This window comes from Schistocerca gregaria, chromosome X, assembly GCF_023897955.1.
Source record: "Schistocerca gregaria isolate iqSchGreg1 chromosome X, iqSchGreg1.2, whole genome shotgun sequence".
Classification (NCBI taxonomy): domain Eukaryota; kingdom Metazoa; phylum Arthropoda; class Insecta; order Orthoptera; family Acrididae; genus Schistocerca; species Schistocerca gregaria.
In genome coordinates, this window is record NC_064931.1 from 148,539,645 (window position 1) to 148,565,159 (window position 25,515).

General features: G+C 38.6%; 1 protein-coding gene across 2 annotated transcripts in view; it reads right to left on the minus strand.

Annotated features, from left to right (window-relative positions):
• The window catches only part of LOC126298637 (uncharacterized), a 247,974-nt gene that overhangs the window by 43,462 nt on the left and 178,997 nt on the right, over positions 1–25,515 (minus strand). For both annotated transcript variants that reach the window (XM_049990048.1, XM_049990047.1), the window contains exon 14: positions 17,821–17,929. In XM_049990048.1, coding sequence (XP_049846005.1) covers positions 17,821–17,929 — 109 coding nt within the window. The remainder of the gene's footprint in view (positions 1–17,820; positions 17,930–25,515) is intronic.

Sequence of the window (25,515 nt, forward strand, 5' to 3'; positions counted from 1 at the left end):
ATACTCGATTTTAAAAAATTTATCTTCTTCAGAAAAACACTATCCTTGCCATTGCCAGTCTACATTTTATATCCTCTCTACTTCGACCATCATCAGTTATTTTGCTCCCCAAATAGCAAAACTCCTTTACTACTTTAACCCTCTCATTTCCTAATCTAATTCCCTCAGAATCACCAGACTTAATTCGACTACATTCCATTATCACAGAAAACCTAAATCAAGCTGGCGGTACTACTAGAATTTTAATTTACCTCCTCCCAAAAGTAAATCTACTTCCATCACGTCATTCAATTATCTACTTTTTTCAAAAGCATTCAACCATCCTATCCCTCAAGGTATGTGTCATATGCATAATTAAAGCTTAACCTGTCAGTACACACAGGTGGTCTGTCAGACCAAGTAGAATATTTTCACATTAATGTAATGTCTGAAAGTTGTTTCCAAGAAGCTATCTTCTCAGTACCTTTAAGTGAGTGTAATAGGAGTCATTTGGTATGGTGTGTGTGGTATTTCAACAATAGCACTTCTGGTTAGCTCACAACAAAGAGGTCTAGGGTGTCGCAGGCCAGCCACGTGCACTGGTGTCAGTTTATTGTTAGCTCCACCAAGGTTATTCACACGCGCGCATATTTGTGGTATCTGCTTAGTTTAGTGGTAGAACAGATTTTTTCGTGCTTTTTACCTTATTTTAGTGTGTTGTAAGTGTTGTAACTGCATCATTGCTTATTCTTACGAGGCACAGGAGGACAGAATTAGGAACTTGATTGAAGAAGTAATGGCTGAAAGTGACGCTGGTGATTCTGAAGATGGAGAAATCGACTTTGCAGAAATCCAGGACCCAGAGTGGAAAAGTGATTCCGGCACCGAACAAAAAATGTCAAGTGATGAATCAGAAGACGGTAATTGTGGTGCTGAACTGTGGTGCTGACAGTGATGTGTTTGTTGGTACAGACGCAACAGTATGGAACTCACGTGCTCTGCCAAAGAACTCCCGCACCCGTTGTCATAATATCATAACTCATTTAGCAAGTGTGAAAGGTGGGAACTGTTTTTTGATGAAAACATTATACACATACTCGTTGACTGTACTAATAGGCACATTCAAAGTATCCAGGGAAACTTTTCAAGGGAAAGAGATGCACAATGAACTAATAAAGCTGAAATAAAGGCCTTATTCTTACAATTGTACTACACTGGTGTAATGCATGCCCATCGACTAAGTCCACAAGATTTGTGGCGAACAGATTGCACAGGAGTTGAAATATTTCATCTCACAATGGGCATAAACAGATTTCATTTTCTCCTTCGATGCCTCAGATTCAACGATAAACAAACGAAAATGGAAAGGGAGAAAACAAATCACATGGCAGAGATAAGACAGGTGTTCAGTCTAATTGTTGAAAACTTTCAGAAGGCTTATACAGTTTCTGAATACGTGAATGTTGATGAAAAACTGGAAGCATTCCGTGGAAGATACAGATTCGGACAGTAAAATAAGCCAAGTAAGCCAAACAAGTATGGAGTAAAGATTTTTGCAGCAATGGGTGCCAGAATGTTTTACACATTCAACATGTAGGTGTATGTTGGGCAATAGCCTGAAGGCCCTTACAGACAGGACAACAGACCAGTTGAACTTGTTCAAAGACTTTGCCAACCTATCCTGAATACAGGCCGCAACATAACTTGCAACAATTATTTTACAAGTTACGAGCTTGCAAACACATTGATTATGAAGAAGATGACCATCGTTGGTACCCTGGGGAAGAACAAGAGATAAGTCCCAAGGGGATTTATTAACACTAAAAACTGACAAGAAAAGTCATCTATGTTTGGGTTCAGAAAAATTGAACCTTAGTCTATTATGTGCTGAAATGAAATAGAGTGGTATTACTACCATCAACAATGCACCACAATGGAAATCTTGACGAAACTACAGGGAATGATAAAAAAACAGAAATTATCACTTCTATAATCTTACTAAGGGTGGAGTTGACGTTGTAGACGGAATGAGTGCAACATATAATGTAGCTAGAAAAACAAGAGGATGGCCAATGGTTGTTTTTTACAGCATCATGAACACAGCTGCGATAAATGCTGCTTTTATTTTCAACTCAAATCAGAAAGAACAACTGAGAAGAAGAGAGTTTTTGAGACAGCTTTCTTTTGCGCTTCTGCATGATCATCTTCAGCAAAGAGTAATGTCAAAAATATTGCCAAGTAAGATAACTGAGAGAATTGGAGAGATTTGCAGTGTGAAAATTTCTGAAGTGGAATCAACTGTGACTTCACGAGGACGGTGTGTGGACTGCAGAAGCAAAAACAGAAACACAAGATATATTTGTAAGAACTGCAAAAAATACACTTGCCTTGAACATTCTGTTACTGTGTGCCAAGACTGTATCGACAAAATATCTAATTTATTACATGCATTGTTTTGATAACAGCTAAATTTTATGTATCTCCATTTGTATAAATATTTTTGACCAAAATATTAAATTTATCACTTAAATATATTTACTAAACTGATTTTTAATGATATTACTTCATTTAATAACGCTTCCCTCCATAATATACATCTAAATGAAAATTCAGAAAGGTAGAAACTGCAAGGGTCTGTGAGACCAGCTGCATGTACTGGTGACCTGTTTCCAGGTGCATGCACCGCCGATTTAAACCTGCCACTGCCTGTACCATACTTTCCCAATTTCTACAAAGGATCTCTTCCTGATCTCTGTAAGCCCAGCCAACCTTCAAGAAAGCTTACAAAGGAAAGTGTTTCAGTCATAATCAGATGCAGTTTCAAAATAAAACCTCTCAGTTCAGTAGTGGAGTGTGCACTGGCATAAAAATTACATTACAGACAAAAACTGAATGCTGAAGTGTCATACAGCAGTCAGCGGTAGAGGCAGACTTCAAGAATATGATGCTGGTAGTAGCAGATTTAAACTCTGGCTTGTTGCACGGGACAATGTTGGATAGCCAAGATCATAGAGCACTGTAAACAAATTGCCAATGTTAGTATTAAAGTCGAGAGTCTTGCTTTCAATCTTATTTTGGCAAAGAGTTCCATTCAGCACAGATATCACCCCTTTTGATATAACATTTTGACTATGTGTTCAATCCTAGTATTTGGACAAACCATTTTAATAATACTTCCCACTGGTGTTAGTCCTACAGAATCTGGCAACATGCCTCCACTAGAACTGGAAAAGTAATAAATTATTTTGCAACAGTTTAAAACTTTAAATCCAGATTGTTAGCCAATGGCAAGACATAACCGTCTCATCTCCACTTTAAAATTACATCAGATTTATGTTCTTATGTACTTCTCACACTGATTGTTTTCAAAAGCCATTTGTATTTCTGTTTGAATCATCTTGTAAATTATTGCACACCTCCCTCTTGCATTTTACTCTTCTCCACTGCAGCAACAACATAGCTTATATATGGTTTGTTGGGGACATTATAATATGGTCCCTAAAAAGCATTCCATATTTGCCATACACATCCAACATAGTCTCATTTCACACATCTGTTCATATTATTTTAACTTAACTTTGTTCCATGTGTACTTAGTTTGTTGATAATTCTTATACATTTCCATCACACAATTACAAATTGTTGAAGAATAATCTTATACATTTCCATCACACAATAACTAATTGTTGAGGAATAAGTAACATCCTAATGGTGAACTGCAGCCACAATTTGTGCTTCTGCATTCTCCAGTAATTTTCCCTCACAATTTTGTGTTAACTTTTACTCAAAGTTCTTTAGATTAACAGTGTATATGCCTCACTTGTCTCCCATGAACCATGGACCTTGCCAAGGTGAGGTGGCTTCCACGCCTCAGTGATACTGATAGCAAAACCCTGGGTGCAACCACAAAGGAGAGGCATCTGCGCAGAGGCCACACCAACCAACGTTTCTGCAGAGGGGCAGCAGCCTTTTCAGTAGTTGCTGATGAATGACTGATCTAGCCTTGTAACATGGCCTTGCTGTACTGGTATTGCAAATGGCCAAAAGCATGGGAAAGCTACAGGTTTTCCTGAAAGCATGCAGCTCTTTTACATGGTTAAATGAAGATGCCATCTTCTTGGATAAAAAAAATTACAGCAGTAAAACAGTCCACCACTCGAATCTACTGGTGGGAAGTATTCAGGAAGATGTTGTCATAAGAAAAAACCAAAACTAACATTGTAAAGAACAGAAAGTGGAATGTTAGAGACTGTAAGTAAGTTAGAGAATTTAAAGAGGGAAATGGATATGTGTTATAGTGGGCAATAATGAGGTACAATGACATGAAGAAATGGACTTCTGGTCAGGTGAGTAAAAGATTGTAAATATAAACTTACATAGGGGCAATGAATAAGAAAATAGGAATCCTAATAAGCTATTGTTAACAGCATATTGAACGAATTATCGTAGCCAATACAGACATGAAGCAACTCCCACCACAGTAGTACAAGTTTATATACCAACTAGCTTTGCCAATGATAAAAAAGTTGATACAGTGTATGATGAGAAAGCAGAAATTGTCTGGTAGTTAATAGAGATTAAAATGTAACTGTAATGGGTGACTGGAAACTTGGACTGGGTGGAAGGAATGAAAGCAGAAGCAGCCTGGTAAAATTCTGCACAGAGCATAATTTAATCAGTGATCACAGCTTGTTTAACAAACAAGTATGACTGTTGTATAATGTAAGAGGGCTGGAGAATCTGGAAGGTTTTTGACTGATTATAGTGGTAAGACAGAAAATTCGAAACCAGAGTTTATACTGTGAGACATTTCCATGGGCAGATTTAGACTCTGAGCATAATTTATTAATCATGACCTGCAGATTAAAACTAAAACAATTGTAAAAAAAAAAAGGTAGATATTAACGGGACTGGACCTAGATAAATTGAAGGAACCACTTGTTATTGATAGCTTTAGATGCACCATTAGGCAACATTGGACTGAAACATGGAAAAGGAATACAATAAAAGATTAATGGACAGCTTTGAGAAATGAAATAGTGAAGGCAGCAGAGGGTCATATAGGAAAAAGACACGGCCTGGTAGAAATCCCTGGTCAACACAGGAGATATTGAGTTTACCTGATGAAAGAAGACACTGTAAAAATGCAACAAATGAAAAAGGGGAAGATGAGATTGAAAGAAAGTGCAAAATGGCAAAGCAGCAATGGCAAGGCTGTAGAAGCACAGATAACTTTGGGAAAAAGAGATGCTGCTTATAGAAAAACTAAAGAAACCTTTCGAGAAAAGAGTAGCATCTGCATGAAGATCACGAGATCATTTGGCAAGCCAGTACTATGCAAAGTGAGGAAAGCTCAAATATGGTAGGAATATTTAGAAAGGCAATATTATACAAAGAGGAAGTAAATGAAGATGAGATGGCAGATATGATACTGTGAGAACAATTTGACAGAACACTGAATGATCTAAGGCAAAGAAAGCATTTGGAATACACAACACTTCCTCAGATTTATTTATATCCTTGCGTAAGTCAGCTATGATAAAACTATTCCACTTTGTGTGCAAGATCTATGAGATAGGTGAAATACCCTCGGATTTCAAAAAGGCTGTAGTAATTCCAGTTCCATGGAAGGCAGTAGTAATTCCAGTTCCATGGAAGGCAAGTGCTGATATTTGAGAATACTACTAAACCATCAGTTTAATAAGTCATCATTGCAAAAAACTGGCCCAAATTATATTTTCAGGGTTGCCACAAGTTTCCCCAAGTGAAATTCTCTGATATTTCCCTGATTTTCAGACAAGTTTTAGCATTTTTCCCTGACAAATTTTGAGATCTCAAAGGTAAGTAAAGGCATAAGCTGACAAAAAAATGTAAGGTCTTCTGTATTTCTCCCCCATGTGAACAAAAATCTTAAGTACTAAGATCAACATCTTTTATAATTTATTGTTTTTAGATGGAGAAGGCAAGCAAAATGGTATATGTGTTTAATTAAAACCACTGTTGTTATTTTATTGCAATAAAACGAAATATGTTTGGTGACAAAAATACGCATTTCCTTGAGTCACAAGACAGATTTAAAAAGCTTCACTGATTTCAGAAATAACCTCCAAAAAAGGTAGGTCTCTTGAAAGAAGTGTAAAAGGCAGGGAAGAGTTGTGTAAACCAACACTATAGGTGATCACCAATAAAATGTTGGGTCTACTATGTTCATTATTGTCAGTTTTTACCCAGTGTGTTTACTGGTTTTTTTAAAAAATAAGTATGTGGTTATTCCTGATGTGCGGAGAGGCGGCGATCATAAAATAACACACCAACAGAATAATAAGCAATATGGCGGTGCACAATAAGTCGACATGGGTCAGAGACCCTGCTATGGCGGAGATATCTCACTTGTAGAGTCGATAGTCGCCACAAGTATATGAGTACATTGTGTAAAAACTGCCAGTGACTGCAACAATATTCTTTTTCTTATGTTTCATACTTTCTAAAATGTAAATCATTTTCAGATTGCCAAAATGTACTATAATAAATAAAGCACTCCATCTTCAGGCCACAAGTGGCCCATCGGGACCATCCTACCGCCGTGTCATCCTCAGCTGAGAATGCGGATATGAGGGGCGTGTGGTCAGCACACCACTCTCCCCGCCGTTATGATGGTTGTCTTTGACCAGAGCCGCTAGTATTTGGTCAATTAGCTCCTCAATTGGCATCATGAGGCTGAGTGCACCCCGATAAATGGCAACACTGCATGACAGCCCGGATGGTCACCCATCCAAGTGCCGGCCACGCCAGACAGTGCTTAACTTCAGTGATCTGACGGGAACCGATGTATCCACTGTGGCAAGGCCATTGCATAATAAATAAAATGTCTATAAAATGCTGCACTGTACAATGTAATTGCAGTGAGACAGTCACAATTCCTGAAATCCATTTCCTGTGGCCTCTGGCCTGCCAAGGAGAACTGCAGTCCTAGGTCGCTGGATAAAACACAAAAATCCACCGAATTATGTCACATACAGAGTCAGACCCAGACCATAGGCAGATCGGTGAGAGTAGATACAACAGGCAGGTCTTGCACATTAGTGCGAAACGATGGGCTTCATATTGGCAGGCCCAAGCCATTAAAGACACCCAAAGAAATGGCTCGTGGTTTTGGCCCATCAGGGAAGTCCACTCTTGTGACCAGCTATTCATGTGTCACAGACACCATGTTAATGAAATGAGACTGCGGTGATCGATCCATGCAACAGATAACTTGCACAAATACTCTAAGAATCAATACTACAGAGGTTACATAGCAACTCACTGTCAAGATGGTCACTGAGCTGCAGACAGTCATGTAGAAAAGACAATCACACTATCACAACTAAATTTTTGGTCATTGTCTTTGTCAGAAAATGAGAGCACACACACACACACACACACACACACACACACACACACACACACACATTCACACAATCACTCAGACACAACTGATGCACACATGACCGCAGTCTCCAGCCGCTGCATCAACAACCTCTGAGAGCTGCATCAACAACCTCTGAGAATCAGATCCAAACAAACCTCTCCTCACACCTCCCTGCCTCTCGTCAGCAGCTGCTAGGCTAGTGGCAAGAAGTGGTGGCAGCACTGACTGCTGGCAGAGGAAAGTGGTAGAAAGGGGAGTAGGGAAGCGGTGCACGTACTCAGCTGCACCCAGCCAGCGACAATGCATGGCATCTCAGTAAACAAACCATTTCATCTACGGAGACAAAAACAAGATTTTTTAAATGTTTTTTTCAAATTTGCCTGATATTCCCATGATTTCCCTAACACGTTTGAAATTCCCTGATTTCCAGAACTTGTGGCAACCCTGTTGTTGAATAATGTGAAAATCAGTAAATGCCAACAGTGGGAAGTTCTAACAAAATGAAAGAACATGTGACATAATACTGACCTTGCAACTTATCCTAGACTGGTTAAAGAAAGGCAAACCTACATTTATGGCATTTGTAAATTTACACAAAGCTTATGCCAATGCTCGCTGGAATACAGTCTTTGAAATTCTGAATGTAGCAAGGATAAAATACAGGAAGGGATTGGTTATTTATACAGAAAGTAGACAACAGTCATAAGATCTGAAGAAATGAAAAGGAAGCCATAGTTAAGAAGGGAGTGAGATGGGGTTTTAGCCTATCTCCAATGTTACCCAGTCATTTCAACAAACAAGAAAATAAGGAAGTTAAAGAGAAATTTGGAAAGGGAATTAAAATTCAGGGAGAGGAACTATGAGTTTTGTTGATGGCACTGTTAGTCTGTTAGAGACTGCAAATGATTTGGAAGAGCAATTAAATGGAAATACTGTTTGAAAAGAGGTTACAGGATATACATCAACAAAATTAAAACAAGGGAATAGAATGTAGCTGAATACATCAGGCAATGCTGATGGAATTAGCTAAGGAAATGAGGAGTTTTGTTGTTTGGGCAGCAAAATAAATAATGATGGCTGAAGTAGAGAAAGTATAAAATGTAGACTGGTTATAGAAAGAACCATATTTCTGAAAAGCAGGTATCTGATAATGTTTAATCTAAATTTAAGCATTAGGAAGTCTGTTCTGAAGATATTTATCTGGAGTTTATCTTCGTATAGAAATGAAACATGGATGATAAACGGTTCAGACAAGAAAAGAGCAAAAGCTTTTGAAATGAGGTGCTACAGAAGAGTGCTGAAGATAAGATGGATATTTCAAGCAGCTAATTAATAAAAATTAAATTTATGGCACAACTTGACTAAAAAAGAAGGTATCAGCTGATAGGACACATCCTGAAGCATCAAGGAATTGTCATTTAGGTAATGGAGGTAACTATGGAGACAAAGAGGGAGAGGGAGGAGTAAGAATTGTAGAGGGAGACCAAGGCTTGAATACAGCAAGCAGGTTCAAATGGATGCATGTTGCACTAGTTGTTCAGTGATGTGACTTGCACAGGATAGATTAGCATCAAGAGCAGCATCAAACCAGTGAAGACCACTACAGCAACCATGTCATACTTAAGTAAAAATATAATGTATTCAATCTCAGGATTCCAACAACTTCCTGCATTTTTTTTTTTCCCTCCTGCTTGAATGAAAACCAGATATGTGGCTACGGCTGTTTGCAGGAAGCCAGCAGATACTGACCTGTACCTTAGGGTACAAAGCTTTCATCATCCAGCCCAAAAGAAGCAGTTTTAAACATGCTGATACACAGAACTGAAACTGTTGGTCACAACGATCACTTAGATCAGATATATAAGAAGGGTATTCTGGAAGAATAGCTATAGTGATCAAGATATTAAGTTAGCCATCTTGTACAAACAAAAACACAGAGGAACACAATCATCAGAAGGTGTCTTCAGCCTATAGCACTCGTCTTTTTTTCTGAGCTACAGCAAATAAAATAGGGTCTTTCTTGGGCAGACATGGCATTCAATCCTTGTTCTGACTACCCACAAAAATTAAAGAAGTGCTGCACCCAGTAAAAAACAGCCTTTGTCTCTGTGTACCTGGAATTTATAAAATATCTTGTGAATGTGGTAACAAATACATTAGTTAGTCAATTTAAAAGATTTTAGAATGAGAGCACTGACGCCACATTAAACATTGATTTTAACAAATCTGCTGTTGCCGACCACAGTATCATGAACAAACATGATCATCAAAGAAGCCATTGAAATCAAAATATTGGGACAGCAGCTACATCCATAGTGGTCCATGGAAATGGGCACTTGATGCTGAAAGGCAATAGAGAAATATATTGAATCATTCACGAAATCAGCACTGCTACAAATGTTCTGCAGTCATAGACATTGACATAATCTCTAGTAGTATATGAAGTCCATGATTCAAGACATCTCCATGACATAATTTGGCCAGCTGAATAAAGTATTTAACAGCCTACTGAAATCTGATGATAATAATGGAGGAATTCGACAGAAGCCTAAGACTGAATACAAATCAGGTGTGGCAAGAACTCCGTGAAGCATTTATTCATAATTATGGGTTTCTTTTAACTGGGTGGTTGGCTGATTAGGGGGAGGGGATCAAACAGCAAAGTCATCAGTCCCATGGGATCAAACAGCGAAGTCATCAGTCCCATCGGATTAGAGAAGAAAGTCGGCCGTGCCCTTTCACAGGAACCTTGCCGGCATTTACCTGAAGCGATTTAGGGAAATCACGGAAAATTTAAATCAGGATGGCCGGACATGGGTTTGAACTGTCGTCCTCCCAAATATGAGTCCAGTGTGCTAATCACTGTGCCACCTCACTCAGTTTTAACCGACATTGAAAAATACAACATCATGATAGGGACATGATTGTTGCATCATTACAAAAGGAAAAGTAACTGTATTACAGGATTATGAGCTTTTTTAGTAAAAATATTTCAGACAAGTGGTATAATTAGCACAAAACATACAATACAATTGAGAAGAAAAACGTTTTATGTGTGCTCTCTCTCTCTCTCTTGAGTAGTATAGTTACTATTTTTTCTTAATTCACAAAAAATTTAGGAATTTTACAACTGAATACCTCAAAATGAGGATATCTTCTATGAGTGTGGTATAATTAGTTTGGTGTGGTAATCCTAGAGTCACTAAGATACACCAAGGCCAACATCACAGTCCTTGCGCCACCTTCTACTTTTCTTCGTTAAAAATGTTTCAGATGGCTCCAAGCATTATGGGACCTAACATCTGAGGTCATCAGTCCCCTAGACTTAGAACTACTTACACCTAACAAACCTAAGGACATCACACACATCCATGCCCGAGGCTACTGTAGTGGCCGCGCAGTTCCAGACTGGATCACCTAGAACCCCTAGGCCACAGCTACTTTTCCTCCTGATGCATTTATCTGTCTTTTTTTTTTTTTTTTTTTTTTTTTGCACCTCTATCTGAACCAACTTTGCAGTAGCAAACTTCATTGATCTCATTTGCAATAGCTCATACAGATGGAAAATAATACTGAAAAGCCAGTAACTCTCATGTAACAGCATTGTAGATCCCTTACACCATGTAGAAATCTGTTTTAACAAGTTATAAGATAGTTGCTTACCAGTACTTAACTTAAGGAGGTAAAATGTTTAGTCAACTGCAAGTTTATACAGAGTGCAGAATTAGTTAAATTTTAGGTTATTTTGTGCAAATTGTGTATAATCAAAAGAATATTTTGCAATAGGGATCTATCAAATGAGGCAGTATAGTTGTTAAGACACTGACATATTCAGGAGGATAGAGTTTTCTCTGTCTGGCCTTGTGATTTAGGTTTCCCAAATCACTTCAGGCAAATGCCGCAACAGTTTCTTTACCAAGGCCACTGCTGACCACCTGTCTATCCTCGTAAAACCACCCACATATATTCTATGTGTATGTACATTTCAGCTATTAATTTTCATTGTATTATGATGACAAATCCTGTATCATTGCAAGATGATCCATGGATGAATAAATAAATACCTTGACCCATTCCAAACTCATGCAAGTTCTCCTTTCTGATCAAGGTCAACAGAACACAATCAATAAATGAGCTGAAAATAGCTTTTCAAAGTCTTATTTAGGAATAAAGGAGACAAATCACCAAAAGGCGGAAGTGCTGCATCATCCATAAGCATACAAACAAATGGTATAGAGGTTCGATAGCTTTCAGAATACTCTTCCTTTCTCTAGCTGGGCTCACCCCACCACACACCCTCCATTTTACCCCAGAACACTCACCGTGGGCCAGTGAAGAGCTGGTAGTCAACTGACCACAATGTAGGGAGACAGGTGTGTGCATGTGAGCGTGTGTTTTTCCTACAGCTAGAAAAATTACAAAAATGCTAAGACAAAATAATATATCTTGATACAAATGCAATGAAATATGAGTAAAGAAGTAGCAATACCAATGGTATCATTAGGCAATGAACACAGTGCCTGAAATTTCATAGGGAACTGGAAGAGCATCCTGAAAGGTGTTTCAAATACAACCTCTAAAGTAAGCAAATATCATTGGTGGAAGAGCTTGGTAAACTGATGATGATCTAGTTTAACTCCTAACTATATCTGAGTGCAATACAGGTCTTCCTCTACTTTTCCTTTTGTCTTTATCCAATACCTACACGAGGTCCGCATGGTTATTATTGGATTTGGCATTGGTAATATTAGAGGGTGGCTGGATTGCCTTTCTGTCACAATCCCTCTTGTTCCAGGACACAATTTGTCTACCATAACTGCCTGTGTGCAGTGTAAGCCATATGAAAGTGTGTGATCATTTTCTAAATGTTTGTGAATTCTGCAAAACAAGGAGGATGTGAGTACCAGTTCAGTATTCATCTAGTCAGAGGCAAACCACCTAAAAACCACATCCAGATTGGCCTCTGGCTGGCACATCAGCCCTCATCATTAATCTGCAGGGAGGGGGGGGGGGGGGGGGGGAGATTCCATCCAGAGCTGGTGCACCTGCCCGAACCATGGAAGCTGTGTGCTACATGCACATCTGTCTGGGCTTCTGAGAGTACAATACAGGTAAAAGGTATATTTTGAGCCAGTAAAATTTAGACACACAACAGAAAATTCAGTTGGAACAATATCACTATTTATTTATTTAATAAGTTACATTTACCATAGATCACTTGAATGAGTATTTTATTGAATATTGAACGAATCAGTCTACAGGATATGTATACACGATAAGTGTTAACATTAATGAACACATCAGGTTTTAGTCCTACTAGTATTTTAATTTTTTATGAGTACTCATGCACCTACTATTAATTTTTTTTCAATTTTTTTACAAGCTACTACTTTTAACATATCTGGAAGTACTGGAAACTATAAGAAATGCAATTTGGTCATAGATCGATGAAAGGAACATCCTGATGTCACTTCCATATGATAGAGAAGGGGCTACGCTTGTGTCACAGAAGCAACTAGCAATGCAAGGACCAATTATCTCCAGGGATAAGGAGATCCCTTCTGCCAAGTGACAACAGCCTCCTTGGAAGGTGAATGAACAGGTAGAAGGCAGGGCACTCTCTTGTCCTTAGAACAGGAAACCACTCCTGAAGGCAGATGAGATTGACAAGGCCAATAGGATACAATATGGAAGGCATTATGGAGCCATGTGGTATCCCTTGTCCCACTGGCCTGCACTCTGAAGTATGGGTGTCCCTGAGAAGAAATATTCTGGAATAGGCCCACAGTCATATCTTTGAATGGGAACTTACCCAGGCGAATTATACACTGAATTAAATCAAGATAAGTGGAGGAAAAGGGAAACATCTTTATTGAGAATTGCTGCACATAATTTGAAGATGACAAATAAAGAGGAAAATTATAAAAGATGAAGAGAGGAATGGTGGGATATAATATAAGACTTTTAGCGCTAAATGAGGTCCAACAGGAAGGAGAATTTGAATCTGGAGAATACAAGGTAATTCATATACATTGACTACTCAAATTTATACGCCAACATCAGATGCAAAAATAAGAGGAAATAGACAAACTATATGAGCAGATTACTATGAACAAAATGGAAAAGGCCAAGTAAGAACTTTAATGATGGGAGAATTCTCCATAGTCACTAAAATTTTCTACCTTTCCAACATTGCTGGAATTATTCAGCACAACTTTTTGTATTCTGTTTATTAATTTGATTCAAACCATCAGTTCCAAGAAACTTAAGTTTTCTAAAGAAGTGCCCTCCATGCTACTCTGTCCTGTGCAAGCTTCTTCATCTTCCAGTACCTACTGCAACCTACATCCTTCTGAATCTGCTTAGTGTATTCATCTCTTGGTCTCCCTCTACGAGTTTTACCCTCCACACTGCCCTCCAATGCCAAATTTGTGATCCCTTGATGCCTCAAAACATGTCCTACCAACCGATCCCTTCTTCTAGTCAAGTTGTGCCACAAACTTCTCTATCTATCCACCTTCTCGTCAGCATTCTTCTGTAGCACCACATTTCAAAAGCTTCTATTCTCTTCTTGTCCAAACTAGTTATCGTCCATGTTTCACTTCCATACGTGGCTACACTCCATACAAATACTTTCAGAAACGACTTCCTGATACATAAATCTATACTCGATGTTAACAAATTTCTCTTCTTCAGAAACGCTTTCCTTGCCATTGCCAGTCTACATTTTATATCCTCTCTACTTCGACCATCATCAGTTATTTTACTTCCTAACTAGCAAAACTCCTTTACTACTTTAAGTGTCTCATTTCCTAATATAATTCCCTCAGCATCACCCGATTTAATTTGACTACATTCCATTATCCTCGTTTTGCTTTTGTTGATGTTCATCTTATATCCTCCTTTCAATACACTCTCCATTCCGTTCAACTGCTCTTCCAGGTCCTTTGCTGTCTCTGACAGAATTACAATGTCATCGGCGAACCTCAAAGTTTTTACTTCTTCTCCATGAATTTTAATACCTACTCCGAATTTTTCTTTGGTTTCCTTTACTGTTTGCTCAATATACAGATTGAATAACATCGGGGAGAGGCTACAACCCTGTCTCACTCCTTCCCCAACCACTGCTTCCCTTTCATGCCCCTCGACTCTTATGACAGCCATCTGGTTTCTGTACAAATTGTAAATAGCCTTTCGCTCCCTGTATTTTACCCCTGCCACCTTCAGAATTTGAAAGAGAGTATTCCAGTCAACATTGTCAAAAGCTTTCTCCAAGTCTACAAATGCTAAAAATGTATGTTTGCCTTTTCTTAATCTTTCTTCTAAAATAAGTTGTAAGGTCAATATTGCCTCACGTGTTCCAACATTTCTACGGAATCCAAACTGATCCTCCCCGAGGTCCGCATCTACCAGTTTTTCCATTCGTCTGTAGAGAATTCGCGTTAGTATTTTGCAGCTGTGACTTATTAAACTGATAGTTCAGTAATTTTCACATCTGTCAACACCTGCTTTCTTTGGGATTGGAATTATTATATTCTTCTTGAAGTCTGAGGGTATTTCGCCTGTTTCATACATCTTGCTCACCAGCTGGTAGAGTTTTGTCATGACTGGCTCTCCCAAGGTTGTCAGTAGTTCTAATGGAATGTTGTCTACTCCCGGGGCCTTGTTTCAACTCAGGCCTTTCAGTGCTCTGTCAAACTCTTCACGCAGTATCTTATCTCCCATTTCATCTTCATCTACATCCTCTTCCATTTCCATAATATTGTCAAGTAAATCGCCCTTGTATAAACCCTCTATATACTCCTTCCACCTTTCTGCCTTCCCTTCTTTACTTAGAACTGGGTTGCCATCTGAGCTCTTGATATTCATACAAGTGGTTCTCTTCTCTCCAAAGGTCTCTTTAATTTTCCTGTAGGCAGTATCTATCTTACCCCTAGTGAGATAAGCTTCTACATCCTTACATTTGTCCTCTAGCCATCCCTGCTTAGCCATTTCGTAATTCCTGTCGATCTCATTTTTGAGACGTTTGTATTCCTTTTCGCCTGCTTCATTTACTGCATTTTTATATTTTCTCCTTTCATCAATTAAATTCAATATTTCTTCTGTTACCCAAGGATTTCTAGTAGCCCTCGTCTTTTTACCTACTTTAACCTCAATTGCCTTCACTACTTCATCCCTCAAAGCTACCCATTCTTCTTCTACTGTGTTTCTTTCCTCCATTCCTGTCAATTGTTCCCTTATGCTCTCCTTGAAACTCTGTACAACGTCTGGTTCTTTCAGCTTATCCATATCCCATGTACTTAAATTCCCACCTTTTTGCAGTTTCTGCAGTTTTAATCTACAGGTCATAACCAATAGATTGTGGTCAGAGTCCACATCTGCCCCTGGAAATGTCCTACAATTTAAAAACTGATTCCTAAATCTCTGTCTTACCATTATATAATCTATCTGATACCTTTTAGTATCTCCAAAATTCTTCCATGTATACAACCTTCTTTTATGATTCTTCAACCAAGTGTTAGCTATGATTAAGTTATGCTCTGTGCAAAATTCTGATAGACAGCTTCCTCTTTCATTTCTTAGCCCCAATCCATATTCACCCACTATGTTTCCTTCTTTCCCTTTTCCTACTGACGAATTCCAGTCACCCATGACTATTAAATTTTCGTCTCCCTTCACAATCCGAATAATTTCTTTTATTCCATCATACATTTCTTCAATTTCTTCATCATCTGCAGAGCTAGTTGGCATATAAACTTATACTACTGTAGTAGGCATGGGCTTTGTGTCTATCTTGGCCACAATAATGCGTTCACTATGCTGTTTGTAGTAGCTTACCCGCACTCCTATTTTTTTATTCATTATTAAACCTACTCCTGTATTACCCCTATTTGACTTTGTATTTATAACCCTGTATTCATCTGACCAAAAGTCTTGTTCCTCCTGCCACCGGACTTCACTAATTCCCACTATATCTAACTTTAACCTATCCATTTCCCTTTTTAAATTTTCTAACCTACCTGCCCGATTAAAGGATCTGACATTCCATGCTCCAATCCGCAGAACGCCAGTTTTCTTTCTCCTGAGTAGTCCCCGCTCAGAGATCCGAATGGGGGACTACTTTACCTCCGGAATATTTTACCCAAGAGGACGCCATCATAAATTGTTTACATAATAAATTACCTTGAAAGATCATAAGAAATACTACCTGGCAATATTTTATTATGTAAAGCATTCACAATCAGGCAACCCTTCTGGAATCCAAACTGTGATATGCTAAATAAGCTATTTCTACTTAAATGTGAGAACACACTTAAAATGCATTTTTATATATTTTTTTGAAAGAAAAACAGATGTCAGTAATGAACCTAGATGATAATTATTCAAGTCTTTCTTTTCACCTTTCTTACAAGGATGTTTAATGATTGCATGTTTTAATCTGTCTGGAAAAAAATTCCTTCTCCAGCAATGCATTACATCTATCACCAAGGCCATTACTTAAATCTGAACCAATTTTCAGAATTGTGTTTAAAATTCCACCAACACCATGTGAGCTTTTGTTTATGAAAGTTTTTATAATTTTATTAATATCACTGAAAGACATTGGAGCTACTTCATGTTGCTTGAAGTTTTGTGGAATGACAATTTTAATATTTTTTTTTTTTTTGTTTCTGCAACTGAATCAATTAATCCTATTTTTGTTACTACATTTAGAAAGTCATTGTCAAAAACAATCACAACTTGTGAAGTATGAGCCACAACATGTCATTTAGTTAAATTACGATATCTTGTACACTGACTGGTTGTCCTGTGCCCCATTTGCCAATATGCCATATTGTTTTAATCTTACAACCTGCATTATTAATTTATGTCATGATGTGCATACTTCTGGATATTGTAATGATATTCCTAATAAAATATTACTTTTTTTAAATGCACATAGCATCGTTTATATTACCCTCTTCTTCCCCTACCAGAAGATTTTAATTCCTTTCCTTTCGTTATTCAGGGCTTACCTTTTTTTAATAAACTTTCTGGATAATTATTTAGGAAAGCTCATATTCCTTCTCTCATACCACCTCTTGTAACTTGCACTTAAAACACTGTACCCTGTACTCATTAATAAGACTCTCCACTTTGTATTTACCTGCCTCAGAGTTGTAGGACACTATATAGTTTATTTCTGTTAACAATTGGGTACACATTGTTTCAGCCTGAGAACTGTTCATAAAAATCTTATTAATCTGGGTCCTACTATCTTTCTGCACACAAACTGAGAAATTAACTACTGAAAGTAAACTGAAACACTCAAATTATCAGTCCAGTTCATTTTTCCTGTCAGGATGTTTTAAGAAATCTGCACTGAAATCTCCACATACTACTTACTGAACAGAAAAGCACATTATTAAATTCTTAAACTAAGAATATACCTTGGAGGTTCTGGTATCAAGCCTTCCTGCATAACGGCAGATTCTGGAAGAACAGCAGCTTCCTCACTAATATGATAGAGCTCCGATGCAGGGACCATCTGCTTCTGACCTAAGCACATATTGATTTTCATTACACCACTGTGACAGAAAAAGTTATGAATACAACCAACTCCTTAAAATTTATTCTTACAATTTTGCTGCTTTGATGGTCTCACTAAATCCCACAGTTAAGCGGAACATTGTTAGCTGAGCATGAAAATGAGAAAGATTATGGTTTAACATCTAATCAACAATGAGGCATTAAGAGATGTAGTTAGCTGAATAGCAGTCACAACTGTGACTTTTGTAGGGTGTGAGAGGAGGTTTAATTGATCAGTGACTACCGCTGCTGGAGGGTGAAGTAAAGAAACTAGCATAGAATATAATGAACACACCACAAGATTAAATGTAAACAACTTACTGAAAAGTCAGGAAATGTCAAATCAGAGGAAAGTATGAGAAATAGTAAATATGTCATATTAATAATTAATTGTTTGACATAGTTGCTTGATGATAGTAGTTTATTTTTGGGCATTGCCCATCATCAGTGGTATATGTATGACAAAAGACACATGTCTCTTAGAATATGTAACTTACAATGTATACAGTAGTGTTTTACGCATGAAGAGTTTTCAATTCGTTGTAATGTGACTTGCCTTACATGTAATATTTTCTAGTGTATGCCAGTGACACTATTTCATAATATTCATTAAATAATATGATTATCTGATTTACATATACACATATACACATATCCAATCAGAATAAGGTATTTGTTATGATAATATACGTAGTTGTACAACTGCTGTACATTCAAAAATTATTTTTTGTTATACATCAAAGAAATATATGGTAATCCTGCTTCTAATTTTTATTATCTCTGTCAGCAGAACAAAGAAATGTGTAGCCATCAAAGAATACTAGAGAAATTTTGAATGAAGTTTTCATTTTTAGATCAGGTTGTCCATTTTAAATGCCGATACTGTCAGGATGTTTCGTTATGCAGGGTGTCCCATGTAATAATGCTGCCTGATAAATTTCCAATAAGAAACAAGTGTGAAAATTGTAACCCCTGTCGAAAATTATCAAAGGCTTCTTCCAGCCATCTCACCTCATTTTGTATCTTCCTGTATCACCCAGCAATGACTGATAATCACCAGATCTTATTGCTTCACGAATAGCAGTCCACTTCCGGGGAGTGGTCCCACAATGTTTCCACCCTGATGATGACCAGTAGTTCAGTTACAACCCACGTCATCTTGTCGCCTGGTGGATCTCAGCTGAGCCCAGGGATACCTATTACCCTTTCCTCTCCCTAAAGTCCATTGTTGCCCTGCAGCAGCTCCTTTTGCTTATACTAAACATTATGTTACACCTATATCTAACATACAAAAACCATTCATTTATTCTTACCTCCTATCTCTTAAACCGATACGGACTTCCTATAGTTGCTTTGCCTACAACCTCTCAGTGGCCCTCTGCACCCCCTTTTGCAGTTTCCTTCTCCAGTCCACCCCTCCAGTTCGTGGGACAACCTCTGGTCCCCTTGAAAAAGTTTCAAATGTCCCACACGCACAGTTGTTATTCCTGTCAGCAACTGAATCTGGACATTCACTGGTGATGTAGTTTCCACAATTTGATATAGCTCTTGATACTTCATAATTTTGTCTTCCTCTTTGGAGTGTATGAAGTCAATAACATCATCCATTGGCCAGCCTTGTATTGTGGTAGTCTTGCTCTATGGCTCAGTGTTTCCTGTTGCTTTTCCAGTGCTCATGTATTTTCCCTACGCACCCTGTTCCAAATTTCTCATATCACCCTTGCAAACTCCTTTGCTTCCCCTCCTTGGTTTTTAATATGTTAAACAATGATGGTATTTTACAACCATATACCATATTATATGGCAACAATCCTGTATTTGTGTGCTGTTCTGAGTTGTACTCAGAAGCCATGCACCTTAAATAGACATCCCAATTGGTATGGCGTGTGTCCACACTGTGTCCTAGTATCTTTCCTATAGTTCTATGCACCCTTTCTGTTCTTCCATTAGATTGAGGATGTAGAGGACTTGTCATCAATTTCTTCACACATATCAGCTTACACAGTTCCTTAAATAAATCCAACATAAAGTTGGTTCACTAGCATGTTATTATCATTTCAGTTACCCTGAACATCAGTATCCAATTTTTCACTAACCCTTATGCTACTTTTGCTGCATTGGGACCATTTTCACATAACTCGACAAATGATCTATAATTGTGATTACATATTTATTCCCTGCAGGTGTTTTTTGAAAGGACTAAAACATTAATCCCAATAAAAACACACAAAGCTATTGCTTTAGGTAACGTCTGCAACGGTACTCTCATTCAACATAAATCCACTCTCTGTGCTCACTGATGCAACTCTGTTATACTGATTCATGTACGTCTTTCTATCCTTCCACCAATATCACTCCGCTACTCTCCTGTTGGTAGACCTACATCCTTCATGATCCACCAACATGTGATCACGTGTCTCTTGTAGCACTCTATTCCTCAGCTTTGCTGGTACTACTACTTGTGATCCCAAATTGGGTTTCTATGCACAGCAACCCATCCTGCATACAAAACTGTGATTCTTTACTATATTGCTTACGCCCATCATCCGTGTTCTGTGCTGTCTGCCACTCCTTCAGCTCACTGCCACATATTTGCAACACTGCTACTTTCCTATTTAAGCCATCTGTGTTCCCATATTTCTTTCCAGGCTTATGTCTGACCCCGAAATCAAACTCACTCTGTCTTACTGCCCGTCGTGTCAACCCACTAGATGGATCTACATCTACATCTACATGATTACTCTGCAATTCACATTTAAGTGCTTGGCAGAGGGTTCATCGAACCACAATCATACGATCTCTCTACCATTCCACTCCCAAACAACGTGCGGGAAAAACGAACACCTAAACCTTTCTGTTCGAGCTCTGATTTCTCTAATTTTATTTTGATGATCATTCCTACCTATGTAGGTTGGGCTCAACAAAATATTTTCGCATTCAGAAGAGAAAGTTGGTGACTGAAATTTCGTAAATAGATCTCGCCACAACGAAAAACGTCTTTGCTTTAATGACTTCCATCCCAACTTGGGTATCATATCTGCCACACTCTCTCCGCTATTACGTGATAATACAAAACGAGCTAACCTTTTTTGCACCCTTTTGATGTCCTATGTCAATCCCACCTGGTAAGGATCCCACACTGCGCAGCAATATTCTAACAGAGGACAAACGATCCTTCAGTTCCAGCAACCATTTCATCACTATATGATCCATTATCACTCAAAAAAATTCCCGAAGAGATAACACTGGAAGTAGGTGATTCTGTAGGTAAGGCTCAAGATCTTTCTTTTCTCCCCTATCATGCAGTAATTCCTCTCTGTTGAATTCAGCTGCCTTGATGCACAGGTTATTGGGGGGTGCTATATGCCATCTATTTTTGGAGACATCACACAGCTAAGTACATGGTTGCATGCATTACATGACAAAATTAATTTCTTACTGAAATCTGGAAACACTAACATTGGGCTTGATGTTAAAACTTCTTTCAGTCTCTCAAAATCCTCTGAGTACACAAATTTTAAACCTTTCTTCAGCAACATCTCCAAATCACTTTACGAATCTTCAGTACTAGTCTGCAACTCCAAGGAAAGATTGTAGTTCCTTCACTGACTCAGACACAGAAAATTCACAAATAGCTTTACTCAATCTCCAGCAGCAGCAGGAGGAGGAGGAGGAGGAGGGGGGCAGGAGGGGGCTTTGTATGTCTTAATCCCATCCTTACTTACTATGCCACATCTCCCAATACAAAATTACACTTTTCCATATTCAACACAAAATACTCTGCCTTCAATCTCAGGAACACTTCCCTTAAGCATTGCATTTGCTATTCCATATCAATCACATAGACAATTATATCATCAGGATACAACAGGCATTAACGTCGTTTCATTCCTCTGAGAGCTCCATTTAACAATCTCTGAAATGTAATAGGTGAGTTCTTTAATCTGAATTAAATGTTGTTTTTGTTCAATCTTCCAGAGCAACTTCTTGCTGATATTAGGCACTCCTTAAGTCCATCGTTGAAAAATACTTGCACTGGTTCAAATAGTCTATGATTCCCATAATGTTGGCAAAGGGTAGGCATTTGTTATAGTCTTAGCTTTCAGATATCGATAACCACAACAATACTACACTTCCACATTCCAGTCACTGATTTTTTGGGTATGACGACAATTCCTGCCCCCCATGGGCTATTACTCTCATCAATAATTCCATTCTTCAGCTGCTGATCAAAAATTTCTTCCAAAATTGACTGCAAGTACCTTCAAATTCTGCATGGATTGCCATAAACTGGTGATTCACTTCTTGTTGGTATCAAGTGCTACATAATATGCGTAGCTGGCAACAGCCTTTTCGAAGAAACAAATCCCTAAACTCCAAAAGTAACTCTTCCATTTGTTCTTTATTACTTCTACTTCCTTTTAGGTGCTTTACCTTTCCTCATAATGCAGTTCACTGACATTTGGCAACTGTCCATGCCCGACATACCGTGTCCCAGTCTTCCTCCTCCAGAATATCCACATTAGCAATCAACAACCCTTTTGTTAACCATAAATCCTCAGTGCTCATATACATTCTCTTTACTAAGCAATCTGTCTGATCCAATACTTCATTTACTAACAATGGTTCCATCACACACAAAATTCCTACCAGTAAGCTATACTCAGCATTAACCCAAAGTGATATCCTGGTACCCTTATGCATACAACTGTGTGAATTGCGTTTTAGTGTGATTTTAACTGTTTAAACGGTTTATCATTTACATTAGACTCACTTCACAACATCACAACACTGGCAGCAGTTTCAACCAGCTGAAACCTTTTCCCATCACGCTCCACCATACGCAGCCAAAGATCGATTTGTACAATGCACCTCTGCATATGAGTTCGTAGCATCAATCTTACTGGGTATGAGCATAGGTTGACCTTAGATTCTCTTTGGCATTTAATATCTAGGCCTTCCCTGGTCCTCTACCTCTGAAAGTACAGTGACATCTGCCTCCACTCCCACTGTTCTGAGGCTCCTCACATTCCCTGTTTGCCTACTCCTAAACACCTTATACTGGTTGAGAACACTGTTCACATAACCTGCACTCCAGCACACAAATCAGTTTCTTCACATTCTATAGCCAGTCTGACAGCTGTGTGCAAATCAGTCAGACACCCTGTCTGTACTCGTCTTGACATCTCTGAAGATAATCCCCACAAAAATGCATCAAGTGCCCTCTGCTCAGCCTCTCATAAAATCACCTCATTTATTACCATCTTATGTCCCAACTCGTAAGTACACCTATTGATCTTCCTTATTCTGTATGCAAATCCTTCCATCGACTCGGCATGCCTCTTCGTTAGAAAGCCCAACTGTTCTCTAATATGTCTGCCAATTTCTGCTTCATATACCTCAGGACTAACCCCTTCTTAAATTCTTCAAATGGTCTAGTTCCCTGGACAGTCTCCATATACCTCACTTCTTCTTTTGCTAATCTCAGTTTTGCTGCCCTAAAAATTTGGCATCAGACCATCCTTCCATCTCTGCCAAATTTTTAAAATCTTCCACAACTGCTTGCACATCCAAAGTTGATTTTCCAGAGAAAGGATCAACTCAAGTTGTGGCTGACAAATCTATACCTCGCTGTGATGATTGTGACTCCACAAGACCACATAACTTCGTATTAATTATTGACAAACTGTGCTAACCTTTCCAATAATACGCGAACTACCTCCAGCTCTGACACACCTCACGTCTCTAACTCTGCAGAAGCCTTGCCAATCCCGATGCTCATTTTGAAGCACCAATAATCACAACACAAACAAAATAAAATATATTAACCTAGTTCTTATGTCTAATCATTAACCATTTTGACTCTCAGCATTGCCTAGCCATACACCCATAGCATTTACATGTGAAACATACCACTGGTGCTGGTTCTGCACATGGTGCTGAATTGCCTTGTAAGTTACACTGTGTACATCTAGCAGGTACTAACCAATCATGACTCCCATTACCTTTGAAATGCGACAAATCTCACAACTTTTACTTGCAACAAAATTCGCCTTACAAAAATCACAGCAGTCAATCTTCTTTTCCATGACTAAACATTCAACAACAATTAAATTTCCTTGACTCACTGAATCGTAGGCTGTAAGTTCAGACATTGGTCTACAAAGCCGACATCAGTGTCTTGACACCAGGGAAATAGGACTGGTGTCAGCAGATTTGTTTTGCACTTTCAAATTCCTTTGCTGTGGCTCTTTGTGGGGATACATTTCAAACAGCAGCAGTTTGGCTGAAGCATTCAGTTGCCCCCCTCTCATGTGTTGATGTCCTGCAATGCTGACAGAATGCGGCATCGCTGAGCGATGGTGTAACACCACTGCTTCTGTCAGCGACATCCTCTGGGCTCAGCGGCTAAGGCAGTGGCAGCTGAGGCATGGATGATGTCTTCAATGCTGTAGCAGCTGTGACCCGCTGTAGGAATGTTGTGGCTGGCGTGCTGTATCCCAGGGCTTGGTGGGGGCCACATCAGTGGCAGCCGTGTGTCCCGTGTCACAGGGCACGCTGCTTTGGTGTGAGGTCAAACTCAGGACCCAGTACCACATTCCACACAGTGCCTCAAGTGTCACAGCCATGTGATAGCATTTCTGCAATACTTACACAGCAAATATTTTAGTACAAAAGTAGCTAAGTATTGATATGCTGCACTTGCTTGGGTTCTGCTATGCCTTACAGCATATATACTAAACACTTCCACAATAGATGGTGTGGAAAGGATTCCACCTTCTTCCACTTAGGTGCTGCTGTGTCAACTATTTCCACACTTCATCTACCTGGCTCACCTCGCAACGCGTGATGGCTACATTGTGTTTTGTATGACATAACATCTGTGTTCACCTGCATTTGGCTCAGCTGTAATCTGCTTTCTACTTCGCATGTCTCTGACTGAATACTGTATTTACTCGAATCTAAGCCGCACTGTTTTTCCAGTTTTTGTAATCCAAAAAACCGCCTGTGGCTTAGAATCGAGTGCAAAGTAAGCGGAAGTTCTGAAAAATGTTGGTAGATTGGCAAGATTGTTTGGGATATTTGTCAATATGGCCAACTCCACGTTCTGAATTTTTTCCTACCTGTGAGAAGAGATGGTTGCTAATAGGAACTTTTATGAATTGTGAATCACATGCAGTATTCTCTTCACCATAAGAATAGTACGAATATTAACATTTTGCCATGTATTCTTTCGTGTTTGCTGCTATCTCATTTAAATCCTGCCTAATAAACTACAAAACTAGAATGAGACAACAGCAAATGCGGAAGAACATACACATAAAGTCATGTTTATATTCGTATTATTCTTTTGTCCAATAGTGATACAGTCAGAAATGAAGCATGGCAATTGACTAGATTTTTAAATTTAAGATGACTCTAATTTCTGTGCAGAATGTAATCTACTAAAGAGGCGTCTTCAAAGATTTTCCAACGGAGAAAATTTTTCGATAAACTGTCATTCAGAACACCTTTTATCAGACGCAGTGTATTGTAAACATCTACAACAAAGAGAA